Source organism: Protomyctophum parallelum (assembly GCF_964188405.1).
Source record: "Protomyctophum parallelum genome assembly, chromosome: 20".
NCBI lineage: Eukaryota > Metazoa > Chordata > Actinopteri > Myctophiformes > Myctophidae > Protomyctophum > Protomyctophum parallelum.
The window spans coordinates 41386608-41404890 of NC_139718.1; the positions used below are offsets into that span (position 1 = coordinate 41386608).

At 42.5% G+C, this 18283-nt stretch overlaps 1 protein-coding gene across 1 annotated transcript; it reads right to left on the bottom strand.

The window, feature by feature from the left end:
• Positions 1–5229: 5229 nt before the first annotated feature.
• LOC310877789 (piggyBac transposable element-derived protein 4-like) lies at positions 5230–13582 on the bottom strand (the record flags this gene model as incomplete). Its single annotated transcript, XM_083791737.1, has 5 exons — positions 13567–13582; positions 10044–10115; positions 8554–8634; positions 6881–7648; positions 5230–6376 (listed from the first exon to the last, which is right to left on the bottom strand). The coding sequence occupies exons 4-5, from the start codon at positions 7627–7629 to the stop codon at positions 5230–5232; spliced, it is 1896 nt and encodes a 631-aa protein (XP_083647863.1). The 5' UTR covers positions 7630–7648; positions 8554–8634; positions 10044–10115; positions 13567–13582.
• Between the last annotated feature and the right edge of the window lie 4701 nt (positions 13583–18283).

Sequence of the window (18283 nt, forward strand, 5' to 3'; positions counted from 1 at the left end):
GTGGTATAAAGGTGATCTGTGCCATATTTCATGCTTGTATCACCAACTGTGTATTATCCATGAGCAGATGTACATTCATGCAATTTATCGGCAGCCATATTAGAAAACATGCCACCATATTGGAACCTAATGTTATTTACTTACTTACTTACTTCGTAGAAATACCTCCAGATCATATTCTCTTATATCAAACTGAAATTATAGTCTCAGCAAAAGGATATAGTCCAAAACGTAGGCCCATTTCAACTGGCGAAACCTGGCGGCCATCTTGAAAAAATGAGGAATTATGCATGGCCCGATGTTGATTACCAATTAGGGTGGTATAAAGGTGATCTGTGCCAAATGTCATGCTTGTATCACCAACTGTGGATTAACCATGAGCCATGAACCATGAGTAGTACAGTTATGCAATTTATCGGCAGCCATATTGGAAAACATGCCACCATATTGGAACTTAATGTTATGTTTTTATCTTACCTGGTAGAAATACCGCCAGAACATATTCTGTCATATCAAAATTAGGGGGAAATCAAAGATTCAGCCCCAGCAAAGTGTTATTGAAAACAGGCTTCTCTTTTGAAAAAAAATTGTAATTCTGTGTGGCCCAAGGTTGATTATGAATTAAGGTGTCATAATGGTGATCTGTGACAAATTTCATGTTTGTATCACCAACTGTGCATTAACCATGAGCAGATGAGCAGATGTACATTTATGCAGTTTATTGGCAGCCATATTGGAAAACATGCCACCATATTGGAACCTAATGTTACTTTTTATATTGTAGCCTACTTAATGTTATGTTTTTATCTTACCTGGTAGAAATACCTCGACCAGAACATTTATCTTACATCAAAATGAGGGGAAATAAAAATATCTACAGCCCCAGTGAAGTGATATAGTCCAAAACGTATGTCCAGTTGCAGGCATTTTTTTAACTCGCGGGATTCAGATTTTACAGAGGCCAGTTTCGAATTGCAGCCATCCGTAGGTGCCCTTTGAGAGCGGTTTTGAAGGAGTCAAGGGATTCACATGTCTTAATGACTGTTGGTAGGGCGTTCCACATTTTGGTGGCATAGGAGCGAAAATAATTTAGTCCCTTGTTTGTGCCGAATCTGGGTTGTACATGGTTTGTTGCACTCCCTCTGGTGTTGTGGGTGTGGACCTCGTTTACATTAAGGAAGTATTTAGACAGGTACATGGGTATCTTGGTGGTGTATCGAATCTTGTGGACCAGACCCATTGCAAGATGCTGTACTCTGTCGTCGACCCTAAGCCATCCCAGCCTGTCAAAGTGGGCAGGGGTGAGGTGGGTTCGGGGGGTGAGGCCAAGTAGGAGCCTGACCAGTTTGTTTTAGGAGGTCTGGAGCCTTGTTTTAAGGGCCTTTGAGGTGCTGTGGTACCAAGAGGTGGATGCATAGTCAAAGAAACCTTGTACGAGGGCTCCTGTTAAGGTCTTCAAGGTGTTTTTGCTGACCAGTGAGGAGATCCTGTAAAGGAATCTTGTTCTGGCTCCAAAACTGTGGAATGCACTTCCCATTGCAGTCAGAACTGCAGCATCACTCCCAATCTTCCGCCGTAGCCTGAAAACCCACCTTTTCAGACTCCATCATGGCCCATAGCACTTACCCTAACCCCTTAGATAGCATTTCTGTTGGCTTAGATAGCATTTGACACAGACTTATAGCATGTTATGTAGACAGCACTATAATTGTAGGTTGTATATAGTCATAGCATAGTACATATGTATAGCACATATGTATAGCATAGTAGTGAATATGTATAGTTTATTATGTATAGTGTATGTATAGCTTCATCATATAGATATTCCACTGTTACCTTCTTAGCTTACGCATGTTTCATGATAGATGCTTTTATGTGATGTATTCCCATGCTTTTGTTCTTGCTTAAATGTAAGTCGCTCTGGATTAAGAGCGTCTGCTAAATGCCTAAATTGTAAATTGTAAATTGTTCTTTGATTGACTTTTTTGATTACGTTGGTGGCCATTTTATCACCGGAAAGATTGGCCTCCAGGATGGAACCTAGGTAGGTAATTTGATCTTTTCGTGTGATAATATTGTCACCCACTCTAACCAAGAAGACATCTGCCTTGCTGAGATTACTATTTGATCCGAAGAGGATGGATTCAGTTTTTCCCAGGTGTAAGGATAGTTTGTTATCAGCGAGCCAGGTGCAGATTCTACCGAGTTCAGAGCTGAGGGTCTTTTCAACCTGCAGTTTGTTCCTGTCCGAGACCAGGAACAAACTGCAGGTTGAAAAGACCCTCAGCTCTGAACTCGGTAGGGCACCCAAAACAATGACACTTTACTTTTTACAACTGAGGAAGCCCCGCCGTGAGGCAGGGCATCAAAAAATTTGTTGATACTCATAATGTTCCTCTCCACGGAAATCTTTAGTAAAAGGCGAAAGATTTATACGATCTGAAGAGAAACAAGAGTGTACTGAAGACTAGACGCGACTGGAACCCAAGCAATGTATTCACATAGCACTTTCAGTCACGTTCTTAAAAAAAAAAAAAACATGCACACTCTGAGAGTAAATTAAATGAAATAACACACCGATTTCTGCATCTAGATACAGCTTCAGCGAAACGCTACAGATAAAATAATAGATTTTTTAAAATAAATTGGTTTCTGACTCTATGGTTTCTAACAGCTTTGCATGATGGGGGGGGGGGGGGAGCTAGTGGTAGGATCTAGGCTGCACTGCAGGCTTCATTTATTGGCTGAACACAATCACGTGTCATCGGAGGCAGTGCCAGCGATAGGTGAGCAATACAATTCAGTTTTTGATGCAGTAGGCCTATTTGGTCTTTAGGTATTACAAGGGGCCTTCACATCTCTATACTAGCCTACTCTCTCACACACACACACACACACACACACACACGCGCGAGCGCGCACACACACAGCTCAGTCGCATGATACTTTTCAACCATTTTACAGTTGAAAGACTTATCATTCATTCTAAAACTACACTATGTTCCTGCTGTTCTCAGACCTAAGAAATTGCAGCTTGAGTCTTTTCATGAAATAAAGCACTAAGAAATTGATTGAATACTTTATTAACAGTTGGCAAAAAAAGTAGCCTACAATGGGAAGATTATACAATATGGTGCTAAAGGAAAACACAAAAAAACCCTATTGGGGTTGTGTCCATTGTGGTTCCGTGTATTCAATTCATCACCACATTTAGAGACATAAGATTCAACAAAATAATGTTGAATTCCGTTTTCTAAAGAAAAGAAAAAACGGAATTCTCAACTTTCACTTATTTACATGCATTTCTCAGTGTTGGTAGCAGAAATCAAACTGTCTTCTTATAGCACATTTAAAACAACTAAAGTTGACCAAAAATGGTGAAACAATCGGAGCATATGCGTGTACACAAAATGACAAATAAAAACACAAAAAAATGTGATGGACTGTCACTGAGTAGATCTAATATGGAGGGGCAGGTTATTCCAGAGCCTGGGGGCAGCGTCTGTGGTTTTCTTTCTAGTTGAGTGCGCCTTGAATAGCAGTAGTTTATCAGCAGATCTCAGAGCTCTAGTTATTGTAGGGCAGCTGGTTGCCAAACTTTTCCATGTCAAGGACCCCCAAATTGACACTCATCAGCCTGCGGACCCCCATTAGAAAATATATGCCAAGGAACCCCCATAAGAGAAGATTTGTACGGCTCTAGCAGTGATTCTCAACCAGTTTAATTTCAAGGACCCCTGAATTAGGCTGCGGTCCCCCATTTTAATGGCATTTCTATCTCTGGGACCCCAATGTATATTGTAAAATCAAAGTTAATTTAACTCTGAGATTGTACAAATGGACAGTTGGCAAAAACAATTTGTACACTCTCTGAGTTACAGACCTATAAGGGTCCATTTTGGTTCCTAATTATAATTTAGCTGGGGACCCCCTGGAACTCTCTCAAGGACACCTGGGGGTCCCCGTGACCCCACTTTGGGACCCACTGCTGTAGGGTTCAGAGAATCGACACTGAGGGGTCAGCCCATTTAATAATTCAAAAGCAAATAAAATAATCTTCAAATCAATCTTAAAATGTCCAGTAGACACAGGGAGCCAGTGAAGGGAGGCCAAGACAGTGGTTATAATAATTATGTTCACGTTTGTTTTGTTTTTTTAGTCAGTAATAGAAAAAAAGGTTTAATAAAACTTTATATATTTATTGGAAATAAACGCATTTCCTTTTCCCTAATGTTCATTGAAGTGTAATCAAACAAAGAAAATATAAAATCCAGTGTAGCTGAGGTAGGCACGGAAGGCAAAATGTGTACATTGCTAGCTCAATATTTACAAGTTTGTTTCTGTGGATTGTATGTAATGTTAATGGGTATATTACATTATGCCCTTGAAGGGTTCTAGCCAGGTTGATGCATAACTGTATCTCATGCTCTGCTTCTGGGGGGGTTTATGATCTCAGATTCTGTGTCACGCTTGCACAGGTGTAATATCACATGAGCAGAGCCACCGCCAAATGGCACCAATCTGAATGCAATAGCATTGCAATAAATGGTGAATGGTTAATCCTGAGCTGAAGTGTTAAAAAAAGAAGATGATACTCGACTTTTTTATTATTCAGCTAGACACTTTAGCTTCAGTGGCAGTGGACAAAAACATAGTGGTACTGTAAGGACAAGTTGCAGAAGAAGGATGAAGTCTGCACACCGTTTTAAAGCTCCTCAAAAACGTTTATTACCAGAGCGGAAAAAAACTATTGATTAGGTCGTCATTAAATCCTGAGCTGTTGTAAGCTAGGTTTACACCTGGCAAAAAGGGTTACATATACTGTGTACAAGCTAGTTAATTATATTGTTGTTGGCCTCTGTACTGTATGCCATCATCATCCTACTGAACTGAACATGTCCACAACTGAACTGAATTGAAAGCTGAAAAATGTGTAGACAGAGTAGACACATTTTCAATAAAACAAACAAACTGGCCGAGGTCGTGTAATAACAACATAACACAGATATTGTCAGGACATATCATTATATGTTATTTATATGCAATACTGTATGTATGATAAAAGAAGAATCATCAAAATGATAATATTGTTTTAAAAATAAAGGAATCATTAAGGGGACCGTTAGGAATCGAGCCATAAAAGGGAGCGGTTATGGAACCAACATCGTTGAAATCCTAAAGGATCCCAACCGTAGGCTTTAGTGTACTGTACAGTATGCCATCACCAGCCTACAGAAATCGCCGGACGTGTTTGCCAAAGCACTCCACGTGTAACGACTCGTCGCACTGTCTGCAGCCGTAGACAGAAGCGGAGACACGCGTGTAAGTGGCAGTGCCGCACCTTTCCGCCATACACTGTTTGCAAGTTCTTCTCTCAGAGAGTTTCGCAAAGTCGTGCTGATCCGGGGGGGGTCCCTTGGGTCGTCGAGATGAGCACTGAAGAGCACTCTTGGTGGTCACCGGGACGACGAGTTCCTCTGTCAGGTCCTCCAGCCAGTCCTTGTAACCTTTGTACTTGAATTCTTTTCCTCCCGCACTCTTTGCAGCAACGTAGCCATTGTAGCACGTGATGGACAGGAAGAAGAAAAAGAGCCTCCTCCACCATTTATGTGAGCGATGCAGGTACTGATATAATCCAAGCATCTGCTCCAGCAAATCCACACCCCTCATGTTCTTCTGGTAGTCGGCGATGCATGCCGGCACCACCACGTCGGTTCTTTCGTCGGACTCGGCCCTCTTCCTCTTCATGGAGCCTTTCTCAGTGGGATCGTGGTAATTGGACATCACCATGACAAACCTGCCGTCGTCCTGCCAAACACAGAGTGTGAGGTCATCCTTCTGAGCCACTTTGATTTCGGATTTACCCAACCAAGCGTCCTCGTCGCCGGTCGTTTGGTCCTTTGGGAGTCCGCTTTTATAACGAACATCGCCGCAGGCGTTCAGTCCGTGTCTCGCCATCTCCTGGAAAAGCTCCACCCCTGAGTAGGCGTTGTCCATGAATATGGACAGATGAGAGCCATAGTACGGCCTGGCTAGATCCATGACGACACTGCGAGCCATAGCCTTCCCGTATATGGACCTCCTGCTGATTGATTGTCCTGCTGTGCAGACCTGGAAGTTTGCGACATAGCCGGTGGAGCTCTCTGCCATGACCCACAACTTGACACCCTGTTTTTTAGTTTGATAGTTTTTTGACCGCCGGTGGAAGTCTAGTCTTCCCTTGTATTTCATCATGGTCTCATCTATTGTCACAGAGCCGTTCACTTCATAGAGTGACTGGTATTGACCGGAGAGGTAGTCGAGAAACCATCGCATCTTCCACAGCTTGTCCGAGCGGTCTACGTCGTCTGCGTGGTTATCTTGTAGGTGGAGATACCTGAAAATACACGAAGATATTCACACTTGTATGTTGATGAAAGCATATGTGACATAATCTGTTGTTACAGTTATTATCCATGAGACATTATTATATGTACAATACATGGTGTGCAGAGCCATAGAGTAAGACAGAGTTACGACATTGTGGGGGCAGAAAACAGCCTGGTCACGTGGTCCATGTACTCACGCGAGCCCACAGACTTCCGGTTCATTAGAAGTCTATGTAGAAGAGGCTGGCCCCATGAAGTGAACGGAGTTGTCGTCTTACTTTATGGCTCTGATGGTGTGTATACAGTACAATAGGATACCGTATTGTATATCATTGAATTGTATATCATTGCTGTCTGGCAGACACCTCTTATCTCCATATTTTGTAAATGAATGCCCTTCTTTGTCATACTACAGTTTCACACAAAAATAGGAGAAATTAACAGCACTTTGTAGCTCTGCTATTTTTTTTTTAAATCTTCATCATCATAATTACCATTATCATTTTTATTACCTCCAAATCATGGTGAACCTGTCCCGTGACATTACTTGGGGTAAATTGGTTTGGAAAAGCCATTTTGTCTTCCGCCAGTAGTCTCTTGTGTATGGCAGCTTGAGAATCCCCATGACAATACACATCCCGATAAAAGACTTCATTTCTGTCACAGAAACGGGAGACCAAGTGTTACGTCCTCTGGACCTTTCTTTCATTTCGCTCCTGCTCTCCTTTGCGTACGCGTTCGTTTCTGTCACAAGTCGCGAAAACAGTGTCTCGGTGAACATCTTAGAAAAGACATCTAATGGTGTCGCATGGTCCGGAAGTTCGACCTTCACCCCCGGCTGGCGGTTAAACTCTATCTTGGTGCGTGGGTGGAAATTCTCTGTCTTCCAGTCCGATTTGAACTCACGGAGAACATCCTTCTCCTCCTCTTCAAAAAACAGGTCTTTCATCCACGCTCCCCCGGAGAAATAATTGGTATCATCAAGTTCGTCGATATCACTGCCTTCACTCTCTGGCGCCTGTTCCTCTGCCATTGTCACATCTAACGGTGTCGCATGGTCCGGAAGTTCGACCTTCACCCCCGGCTGGCGGTTAAACTCTATCTTGGTGCGTGGGTGGAAATTCTCTGTCTTCCAGTCCGATTTGAACTCACGGAGAACATCCTTCTCCTCCTCTTCAAAAAACAGGTCTTTCATCCACGCTCCCCCGGAGAAATAATTGGTACCATCAAGTTCACTCTCTGGCGCCTGTTCCTCTGCCATTGTCACTTGCTGTCACTCGCTAAAACAAGGTAAAGAACATAATATTAATAATAATCCATGGTTGAGTCTTGGAAAAAAAACATCCCATAATGCTTTTTTTTGTTTTACGTTCCACCACATGTAGGCTATTTCAGTGAATAATAATGCTTTTTATTTGTCACATATCCGGAAAAGTTCAAAGACACCTAAAAGTATGTTACTTGCAGTAAAGTACGGCAGGCAGACTAATTACACCTGGTATTAACTGTGTACGCACACATTTTACATCCAAATTAAAAGGATTAAGGTTTTGCGTAGCATACAGTACAGTATGTGGACCATGGTGACATTGATCAATTCTTGATCAAATAAAGCTTCTAATATATTATTTATGCCCCAAAATCTATAAATCTCTCACTATTAACAAGGCAACCGGCCGGTTCCACACGCTGCACAAGGTGCCCTTTTTTCACTTGAGCACCTGCCCCTCTAAATGTCTGTGCATGCCCCTGCCAGAGGGAACTGAGCATGCAAATGCAGTGCAATCATTTCATGCAAAGGTGATGGTACACTGGTAGCACGTCGACTTTAAAAAGGGACACTTCACCCTTTTTGTTAAAACATATATGTCAATGTCTTTAGACAGTCCTTGATGCAGTCCAGGAAGTAAGTGAGCCCAGTAGAAAATCTAAAATATCTAAAACCACATGATATTACACACACAAAGACCGCAGGAAATGTTCTAAATCTTCTAAACGTCAATAACATATATTTTTTGGAAAGAAGGGTGAAGTCACTGAAGTGTCCCTCTGAGTCTAAGGAGGGGTCTCCAACAGAGCATAGGTGTTGGGTGAAATCACAAATCAGCCCTCAGCTGTACCCGCGTGCGTTAATCCAAGCAGCCCCCCCCCCCCCCCCCCCCCCCCCCCCCTTGCCCTGACTCACCGCCGGTTTCAAGTTCAACAGGCTTTCCTTTTCTCATAGTACACCTCCTGGCCTGAGTCCCTCTTTTAGTAGGAAGTTCTTCTACAGAGAGGGAAAGGAAGACTATTGAATGGATCAATTCAACGCAGAAATTAGCAACATTCATTCAGAATGTCAGCGTGCATGGCATGCGTGCGCATGGATGTATGCCCGACTGTGCATGTGCGCGCGACCACATGCGCATGAGGTGAACTGCACATAATTACAGGAGTATATTGTGGTACTGGTTACGTTGAAATAATAGTTGTACAAGTTCAGTTGTAATAATAGTGTTATATAATAGTTTTTTCTGTAGTATACTAATCAGAGAACCACCTTATTATAAGTATAATGAATGAGAGAGAGAGAGAGAGAGAGAGAGAGAGAGAGAGAGAGAGAGAGAGAGAGAGAGGGGTGTGGGGGAGGGGGGGATTATGGAATCGTTAAAATCCTAACGGTTCCCATCTCTTGTAAGTAGTAAGTACCCCCAAACCCAAACCCTCTCCCCAGAAGACCTCCATAATAAAAGAGGGACCAAGAGGTGCACTATGAAAAAAGGAAAGCCTGTTGAAACCGGTGAGTAAATGTATAGACCGATTCCGTAGCGGGTCTCATGGTCGCAGCCTACGTATTTCCTGTAGGCGGACTCGACGTAGCTGCGGGGGTAAAACCCTCACCAGGCGCATCTCTTCCACTACAGTGAACGGCAGAGTGACTGATGTTAGTTTGCCTCAAACTTTACTCTTTTACCTGCTTTTTTACTAACACTAACATTACAAAGATGCCCAGAACATCGAGATGAACCTGTGTAGTTTATGGCTGCTCCAACAGTAGTGGCAACATAAAAAATAGATAAAAACGGAATGTCTAATATCCACCGCGTTGGCGGGGACCAGAGCCATTGAGTAATGGTTGAGACGAAGCAGTGAAAGATACATAACGCCAGTCTTACCCAATACCAAATATTTCTGTTTTATTAACACAAGGTTGCTGTACTTTATACCTCATACTTTAAATGCTTAGTATGAGGTATAAAATACAGCAGCCTTGTGTTCATAAAACAGAAAGATTGGGTATTGGGTAAGACTGAAATTATGTATCTTTCAGGACCTTTCACTGCTTTGTCTCAACCATTACTCAATGGCTCTGGTCTCAGCCACCACGGTGGATATTTTGACATTCCGTATTTATTTATTTTGTATGTTGCCACTACTGTTGGAGCAGCCATAAACTACACAGGTTCATCTCGATGTTCTGGGCATCTTTGTAATGTTAGTGTTAGTAAAAAAGCAGGTAAAAGAGTAGAGTTTGAGGCAAACTAACATCAGTCACTCTGCCGTTCACTGTAGTGGAAGAGATGCGCCTGGTGAGGGTTTTACCCCCGCAGCTACGTCGAGTCCGCCTACAGGAAATACGCAGGCTGCGACCATGAGACCCGCTACGGAATCGGTCTATAGGCTACATTTACTCACCGGTTTCAACAGGCTTTCCTTTTTTCATAGTGCACCTCTTGGCCCGAGTCCCTCTTTTATTATGGAGGTCTTCTGGGGAGAGGGAAGGAAGGGGACTATTTAATGATGCATGAAGAAATAAATAACATTTACATTTCATTGAAATCAAAATGTTCTCGTTTAGACTCAAGTCATCCTTAGGTCTTTCATCGTAACTTTTAGAAACATAATGGCAGGATCAAAACCAGTGTTGCCAGATTTTGCAAGAGAAACAAGCGGCCAATTTTTTAACATGTCCCTGGGACAAAATATTTTCACATCTGGATAATTCCATAATTATTTGAGAACCACTAAAGGAGGTAGGGAACTTTGCGCTCAGGTGTGAAGAGGCCAGTCTGAAATTCAAGTCCATAAGCAAAAAGACGGGGCTACCACAGCACACACTGAAGGATGAACGAATTTAAAATTTGCAATACAATATAAATCATTGTCTTCGTGTAAGTAATCAACTGGGGAAGTTACATTGTGATAACAATCTAATATAGGTATGGTTTTGCCCACTAAATTCATAATTAACGTTCCAATTTTGGAGCTCTGGCTCATGGACAAAGAACCACAAAGAACTGAACCGGGAACCAACCAGTGGAAGAGGGATCAAAGTGTTGTTGATGCAAAGACTCGCAAAGCACACTGTCCCGGGCAGCGCACCCCCACGCCTCCGCCTCCCAGTTCTTCTGCCCCTTTTTCCATACGGTTGTCACGTTTTCCTTTTACTTTATACCTGATGTAAAGAAGTCTTTTCTGGTTTCATCCTCGTGGCAGTTTTTGTATTGACCCATTTACAAATGTCAATCAAGCTTGTTTGTTAAATGTAGGCTATATAATTGTACATAATGCGGTAAACTATATTAATGTCTGTAGTTATATGTACATACTACATAGCCTACTGTACTTTATCCAAGATTCAGCCAAACCGATAATTTAAGCATAATAAGTTAATAACAATATAATTTGAAAATGTAGAAAGATGTCTCTTCAACAAATGCATGGGAGCCAGCGGCAGGCTTTTTCCAACTGCGGTCCTTATATAATTCAGTGTTTTAGGCAATGCGATGCAGGCCTAATTATAATATTATGTTCAACTTCATTCATTCCATACCAAAACTCTGTCTCGTGCAAGCGAGTGTGTGTGAGATTCTGATCTGTCATCTCTGCGTGTGTCGACACTATACACACGCAGAAGAACTGGGAGGCGGAGGCGCGGGGATGCGCTGCCCGGGGCAGTGTGCTTTGCGAGAGTCTTTGCGTTGTTGATGGTCTGAGGACCAAAATGTGCCACTCTGTGCCACTATATTTTCACCATGTCACTTTTTGTACTTTTTCAAAGTAAAGACAATTTTTTGCATCCAAAGAGCCTCATTCATCCTTCGGTGTGCGACACCCCGTCTTTCTGCTTATGAACCAGTGGTTTAAACAATATTGCGAAGCAAGCCTAAATAAGCAACTACACTTTAGAAACAAGCCCCCACAAAAAACACAACCCACAAGGCCACAACTACCAATATCTATGTACATGCAACTTTACAAGAAACCCACCCCAACCCAGTGCTTATAATAAGCAGACATGGCAAACACTGGTTTCTAAACTAAAGTTTGCTATTTTGGGCTTGTTTCCTAAATGTTGTGTTCCAGTGTGGTTGTGAAAGATTGTCTTGTGTCTTGTGCCGGCCAGCCAGGGACCCCTGTGCAATATTTCACATATATCTCACATGATTTTCAAGATTATTTTGAAAATAGATGATGTTCAAATTAATTGAATATGGGGGACCCCAATGGAAACAAACCATATAGTGCTCTCTTGGGTTATAAATACTCTTAGCAGACCTTGTATTGAACTGTACTTTCCTGTGCTTTTTCTGCAAACTGTTAATAAAGTATTCAATCAACCAATCGAGCAATAATGTGGTTACTGGTTAAACTGCCATTTGCTGGTGTCACAGATTGAAAGCAGTAGGCTTAAGCACATTCTTTTTCCCATAGAGAAAATATGTATAGCCTATAAATATTGTTTGGGAACCAACAAAGCCACCCAGGCTTGAATACCGGTATTTACAACAGTTTCAAAAGCATGTGTTCCTCATATAACACTCAAGCACGCACGCCACATACTATATGCCAGTGGTTCCTAGCCCTCCAAGCAGAACCCAATGGTACTGAAGTTTCTGACATTTTGACGACACAGACCATGGGGTCCTGTTCCAGCAGTACCATGCCACCTGATACGCACCCATTTTAAAACATAAACAACATGTTTCGCTGCTCCCCGTGCTCTATGACGATATAATTCAGTGTGAGGCTTTCTGAATATGTAAAGTATAAGTACACATACATGCCGCTGCGAATATCTCCTGTGGCGCGGAAGCCGTTAAGTATTTTTAATATATGTTTGCCCGATTTGGAAGCTTGGATTCTTCTTTTCCTTCCTTGTTTATTGACACCTCATTGTACCGCCTATCTGGCTAGCTAGTGGCGCTATAGCTATGACACAGCAGATCAGAGGCAGGGACGTAGCCGCACAAGCCAACCGCACACCGGGAGGCGGTACAATAAACGGTAAACAAACAAGAAGAAATAAAGCGACCAAATCGGCTTCCGCGCCACAGGAGATATTCGCAGCTGGATGTATAGCTACTTAAAGTTACCGAATTCAGAATAACTCAAGGAAAATAATGGCGTCACATGCCGCGGGTCCTATTTTAGAGAGAATCTCCACTTCCGCGTATAGGAATTTCCATACGAAAATACAGTAGTGAGCAGGGACCCAACGTAAAACTCAACAAAATATCAGAAAAGTTTTACGTAGGGTCCCGAGAGGGGCTAAGTGGTTCCCAAAGTGGGGTCCGGGACCCACAGGGCAGGGGTCCTTGAGTGAGTTCCAGGGGGTCCCCATGAGTTAAATGATAGTTAGGAACCAAATGGACCCTTATCTGTAACTGAGAGTTAAATCAACACATATTAAATTGGGGGTCCCAGAGTTAGAAATATGGTTGAGAATCACTGCTAGAGCCGTAAAAATCTTCTCTTATGGGGTACCGACGTCCAAAATTCTGAAAAGGTAGCCGAGGGTCCCGAAAGGTGCTAGGAGGGGGTCCCTGGCGTATCTTTTCAAATGGGGGTCCGCGGGCTAATTTAGTGTCAATTTGGGGGTTCTTGATATGAAAAAGTTTGGGACCCCTGCGATTCGCTACACACAAGCTTACCGCGGACCGCGGTTACATTAGCTTAGCATCACATAGCCCACATGCACATGCACATAGCACATGCGGTCCCTCAGTCCCTACGCTCATACTGTAGGAGCTACATAATGAGCGTAGGGACTGAGGGACCGTATCGGGGCTAAGCATCACACAGCTCCACTGTGTTAACGGATAAAACGCAAACAGCCTCATCATTATCTCCATACGCAGAATCAACATTTATATTTAATCATGATATGATGCAAAATGATATGCAAAATAAAATCATTAAAGGTTTATAAACTGACCAGAGGCTTTCTTCTTCTTCACAACCATGTTGACTTTTGTTATTGTTGTATGGAGCTGTGAATGTGATGCGAGTTCAGTTACTACGGGAAGCAGCTGGGCTCACAATTAGCTAATTGCCGCCCCCTGCTGTTCCGGAGGGTCAAACTGAGAACTACTGTGATGATTGATTGATTGATTGATTGAAATATTTATTAGCAGTTTGCAGAATTACAGTACATTTCAAGCACAAACTCAATACAAAGACTGTTAACTGTGAGTGGACGACCCAATTAAGCATTACACTTGTTTACAAGAGGGTCCACCATGTTCAATTAATCAAAACAGCGCAATATCATAATAATCATATCACAGTACTACTCAAAACTTTTCATCATTGTCAAGGACCCCTTGACCGTGGACTCCCATACTGAAAAAAATATATATATATATATTATATTATATTATATATATCAGAGAATGTACAAATGGAACCAAATTGGTAAACTAACATCGATTTTACAATATAGATTGGGGGTCCCAGAGATAGAAATGCCATTAAATGGGGGTCCGTAGACTAATGCATGTCAAACTGGGGGTCCTTGAAATTAGAATCACTGCTAGAGCCGTAAAAGTCTTCTCTTATGGGTCCCTGGCAGCCCACAGGCTAATACATGTGAAGTTGGGGGTCCTTGACATGAAGGGTGCATTCGGAAATGCGCCCTGAACGCACTGGTGTGCTCTCTCTTGTCGTTCGTTTATTCAGTGCACTCAGTGCGTTGTCGTTCGAAAATCCAGTGCACTGCGCACCGGGTGTGCAGAGTGCTCACACTGAGCGACCCTACCTTGAAGCTGACGTTGTAGTGGGAAATTGACATGATAGTTCAGTTGGTGATAAAAGCATGAAATTTGACACAGATGACCTTCATATGTCCCTAATTGATAATCAACCTCGGGCCACGCAGAATTCCACAATTTTTCAAGATGGCCGCCGGTTTGCAATTGGACCTACACAGGTCTGCTAGGGCTGTACATTTTTTATTTCACCATCATTTTGATATAAGAGAATATGTTCTGGAGGTATTTCTACCAAGTAAGATAAAAAATAACATTAAGTTCCAATATGGTGGCATGTTTTCCAATATGGCTGCTGATAAATTGCATAACTGTACATCTGCTCATGGTTAATCCACAGTTGGTGATACAAGCATGGCATTTGGCACAGATCACCTTTATACCACACTAATTAATTGGTAATCAACCTTGGGCCACGCATAATTCTTCAAGATGGCCACCAGTTAGGTTTTGAATGACCTAGGTTCAAATAGTGTGGCATATTTTGAAATATGGTCACCATCAACTTAGATCATATAAAGCTTAGTGAAGGTTTTTGGCACAGGATTTAGGAGGCAGCCAATCATGACTAGGTTGCTACTACGCGATTGGCTACACGAGTGGTTCAGACTCTCATATTGGCTTAGGGGCAGCAAATCATGACTAGGTCATTAAAAGAAAATTAGCTGTTGTATGCCAGGTTTCCACCTGGCAAAAAATACACTTTACAATAATTATGGGATACAACTGGCCTGGGCTCAGTAACATCACTATCCTACCCCCAGTCCGATCATTCATCCAATGCTATATGTAATTCCTATGATCTGTACACCTTCCAAAAGACTAAAGCCCTGTCTTCCTTGGCTCGGCTCTCCCACACTTGCACATCCTGTCAATCCAGGTGTGGCTGTTTGCTCATGGTTAATCCACAGTTGATGATACAAGCATGGCATTTGGCACAGATCACCCTTATTGGTAATCAACCTTGGGCCACGCAGAATTTCTCAATTTTTCAAGATGGCCGCCAGTTGAAATGGCTTCAACTGGGCCTACGTTTTGGACTCTATCCTTTTGCTGGGGGTGTATTTTTTATTTCACCCTCATTTTGATATAAGAGAACATGTTCTGGAGGTATTTCTACCAAGTAGGCTAAGATAACCTGTACACCTTCCGAAAGACTAAAGCCCTGTCTTCCTTGGCTCGGCTCTCCCGCGCTGGCACATCCTGTCAATTCAGGTGCAGCTGTTTAACTTTAATTTGGGGCAAGCTAAACAGCATTTAAGAAACTATAAAATGTATTAGCATTGAACCCCATGCTGAGTATCACAGCTATAGTGTCAACCAGTGTGCCCTGGTACTGCAATAACACAATAAAAACTTGTCAATCGGGCTTTTGTGATTTTGTAAACCTGTCAGCCATCTTCACAAATTGAGGGATTCTGCATGGCACAAGGTTGATTACCAATTAGGGTGGTATAAAGGTGATCTGTGCCATATTTCATGCTTGTATCACCAACTGTGTATTATCCATGAGCAGATGTAAATTCATGCAATTTATCGGCAGCCATATTGGAAAACATGCCACCATATTGGAACCTAATGTTATTTACTTACTTACTTACTTCGTAGAAATACCTCCAGATCATATTCTCTTATATCAAACTGAAATTATAGTCTCAGCAAAAGGATATAGTCCAAAACGTAGGCCCAGTTGAAGCCATTTCAACTGGCGAAACCTGGCGGCCATCTTGAAAAAATGAGGAATTATGCATGGCCCGATGTTGATTACCAATTAGGGTGGTATAAAGGTGATCTGTGCCAAATGTCTTGTATCACCAACTGTGGATTAACCATGAGCCATGAACCATGAGTAGTAAAGTTATGCAATTTATCGGCAGCCATATTGGAAAACATGCCACCATATTGGAACTTAATGTTATGTTTTTAAAATTAGGGGGAAATCAAAGATTCAGCCCCAGCAAAGTGATATTGAAAACAGGCTTCTCTTGAAAAAAAAAAAAATCTGCGTGGCCCAAGGTTGATTATGAATTAGGGTGTGATAAAGGTGATCTGTGACAAATTTCATGTTTGTATCACCAACTGTGCATTAACCATGAGCAGATGAGCAGTACATTTATGCAGTTTATTGGCAGCCATATTGGAAAACATGCCACCATGCATATTAGAACCTAATGTTACTTTTTATATTATACTTAATGTTATGTTTTATCTTACCTGGTAGAAATACCTCGACCAGAACATATTATCTTACATCAAAATGAGGGGAAATAAAAATATCTACAGCACCAGCGAAGTGATATAGTCCAAAACGTATGTCCAGTTGCAGGCATTTTTTAAACTCGCGGGCCACCATGAAAATATTGAAATTCTGCGTGGCTCGAGGTTGATTATCGATTAGGGTCATATGAAGGTCATCTGTGCCGAATTTCATGCTTTTATCACCAACTGAAATATCATGCATTGAAAACAGCTATTTGAACTATTTCCCCCTAGCTATTGTCCGGTGTCGGCGGTGTGAATGCGTCAGGTCACAGCTGTGGTCGTTCGTAAATAAGGCACACTGTGACGTCACCGCCCACCACACTCAACAAACTGACCATATTCCCGGTGCGCATTTCCGAACGCACCCGAAAATATTTGGGGACCAGATGGCAAGTCTGGCATAAAAGGGCACCCGAAAACAATGACACTTTACTTTTTACAACTGAGGAAGCCCCGCCGTGAGGCAGGGCATCAAAAAATTTGTTGATACTCATAATGTTCCTCTCCACGGAAATCTTTAGTAAAAGGCGAAAGATTTATACGATCTGAAGAGAAACAAGAGTGTACTGAAGACTAGACGCGACTGGAACCCAAGCAATGTATTCACATAGCACTTTCCTTCACGTTCTTAAAAAAAAAAAACATGCACACTCTGAGAGTAAATTAAATGAAATAACACACCGATTTCTGCATCTAGATACAGCTTCAGCGAAACGCTACAGATAAATAAATAGGTTTTTTAAATAAATTGGTTTCTAACTATGGTTTCTAACAGCTTTGCATGATGGGGGGGGGGGGGGGGGGAGCAAGTGGTAGGCTGCAGGCTTCAATTATTGGCTGAACGCAATCACGTGTCATTGGAGGCAGTGCCCTTTCCTTTGTCCCTGGCTCAGTGGCTCCTCATGTCAGTTTAATTTAACCGTCCATATCATTGCAATGTGTGATAACATTCCACTCAACTCCCACACATGTAAAGCATCTTTGAGTACAAGTTCATGAAAAGCGCTATAAATCCCAGATATAATTATTAACAATCCATGAATCCAAGCGATAGGTGAGCAATACAATTCCGTTTTTGATGCAGTATTTGGTCTTTAGGTATTACAAGGGGCCTTCACATGAGTATACTAGCCTACTCTCTCTCTCTCTCTCTCTCTCTCTCTCACACACACACACACACACACACACACGCGCGAGCGCGCACTCACACACGACACACACACACACAGCTCAGTCGCATGATACTTTTCAACCAATTTACAGTTGAAAGACGTATCATTGTCTCCACCAGGCCGAAGGCATGGGGGGAGAGTATGTTTTGCACTCCGTCCGTCCGTCCGTCCGTCCGTCCGTGTGTGTGTCCGTGAGCAGCTAATCTCGGCCACCGTTAACCCGGTCGATGCCAAATTTTGCACACACACTCCCTGGATGCCAACGATGAACCTCTGCTCCAAACTTTCCAGAACGGCCTGTTATAGCGCCACCAGGAGGCCGCTTTGTGCAAAACAAGTCTTTGCACAGTACACCTACAGATTTTGTCCAAACATCGCGCAAATTGGTACACAGTCTCTCTAGAGCCATTCAACGAAACGGGTCTTTCAGATTTCTCAGACTCCATCCTGA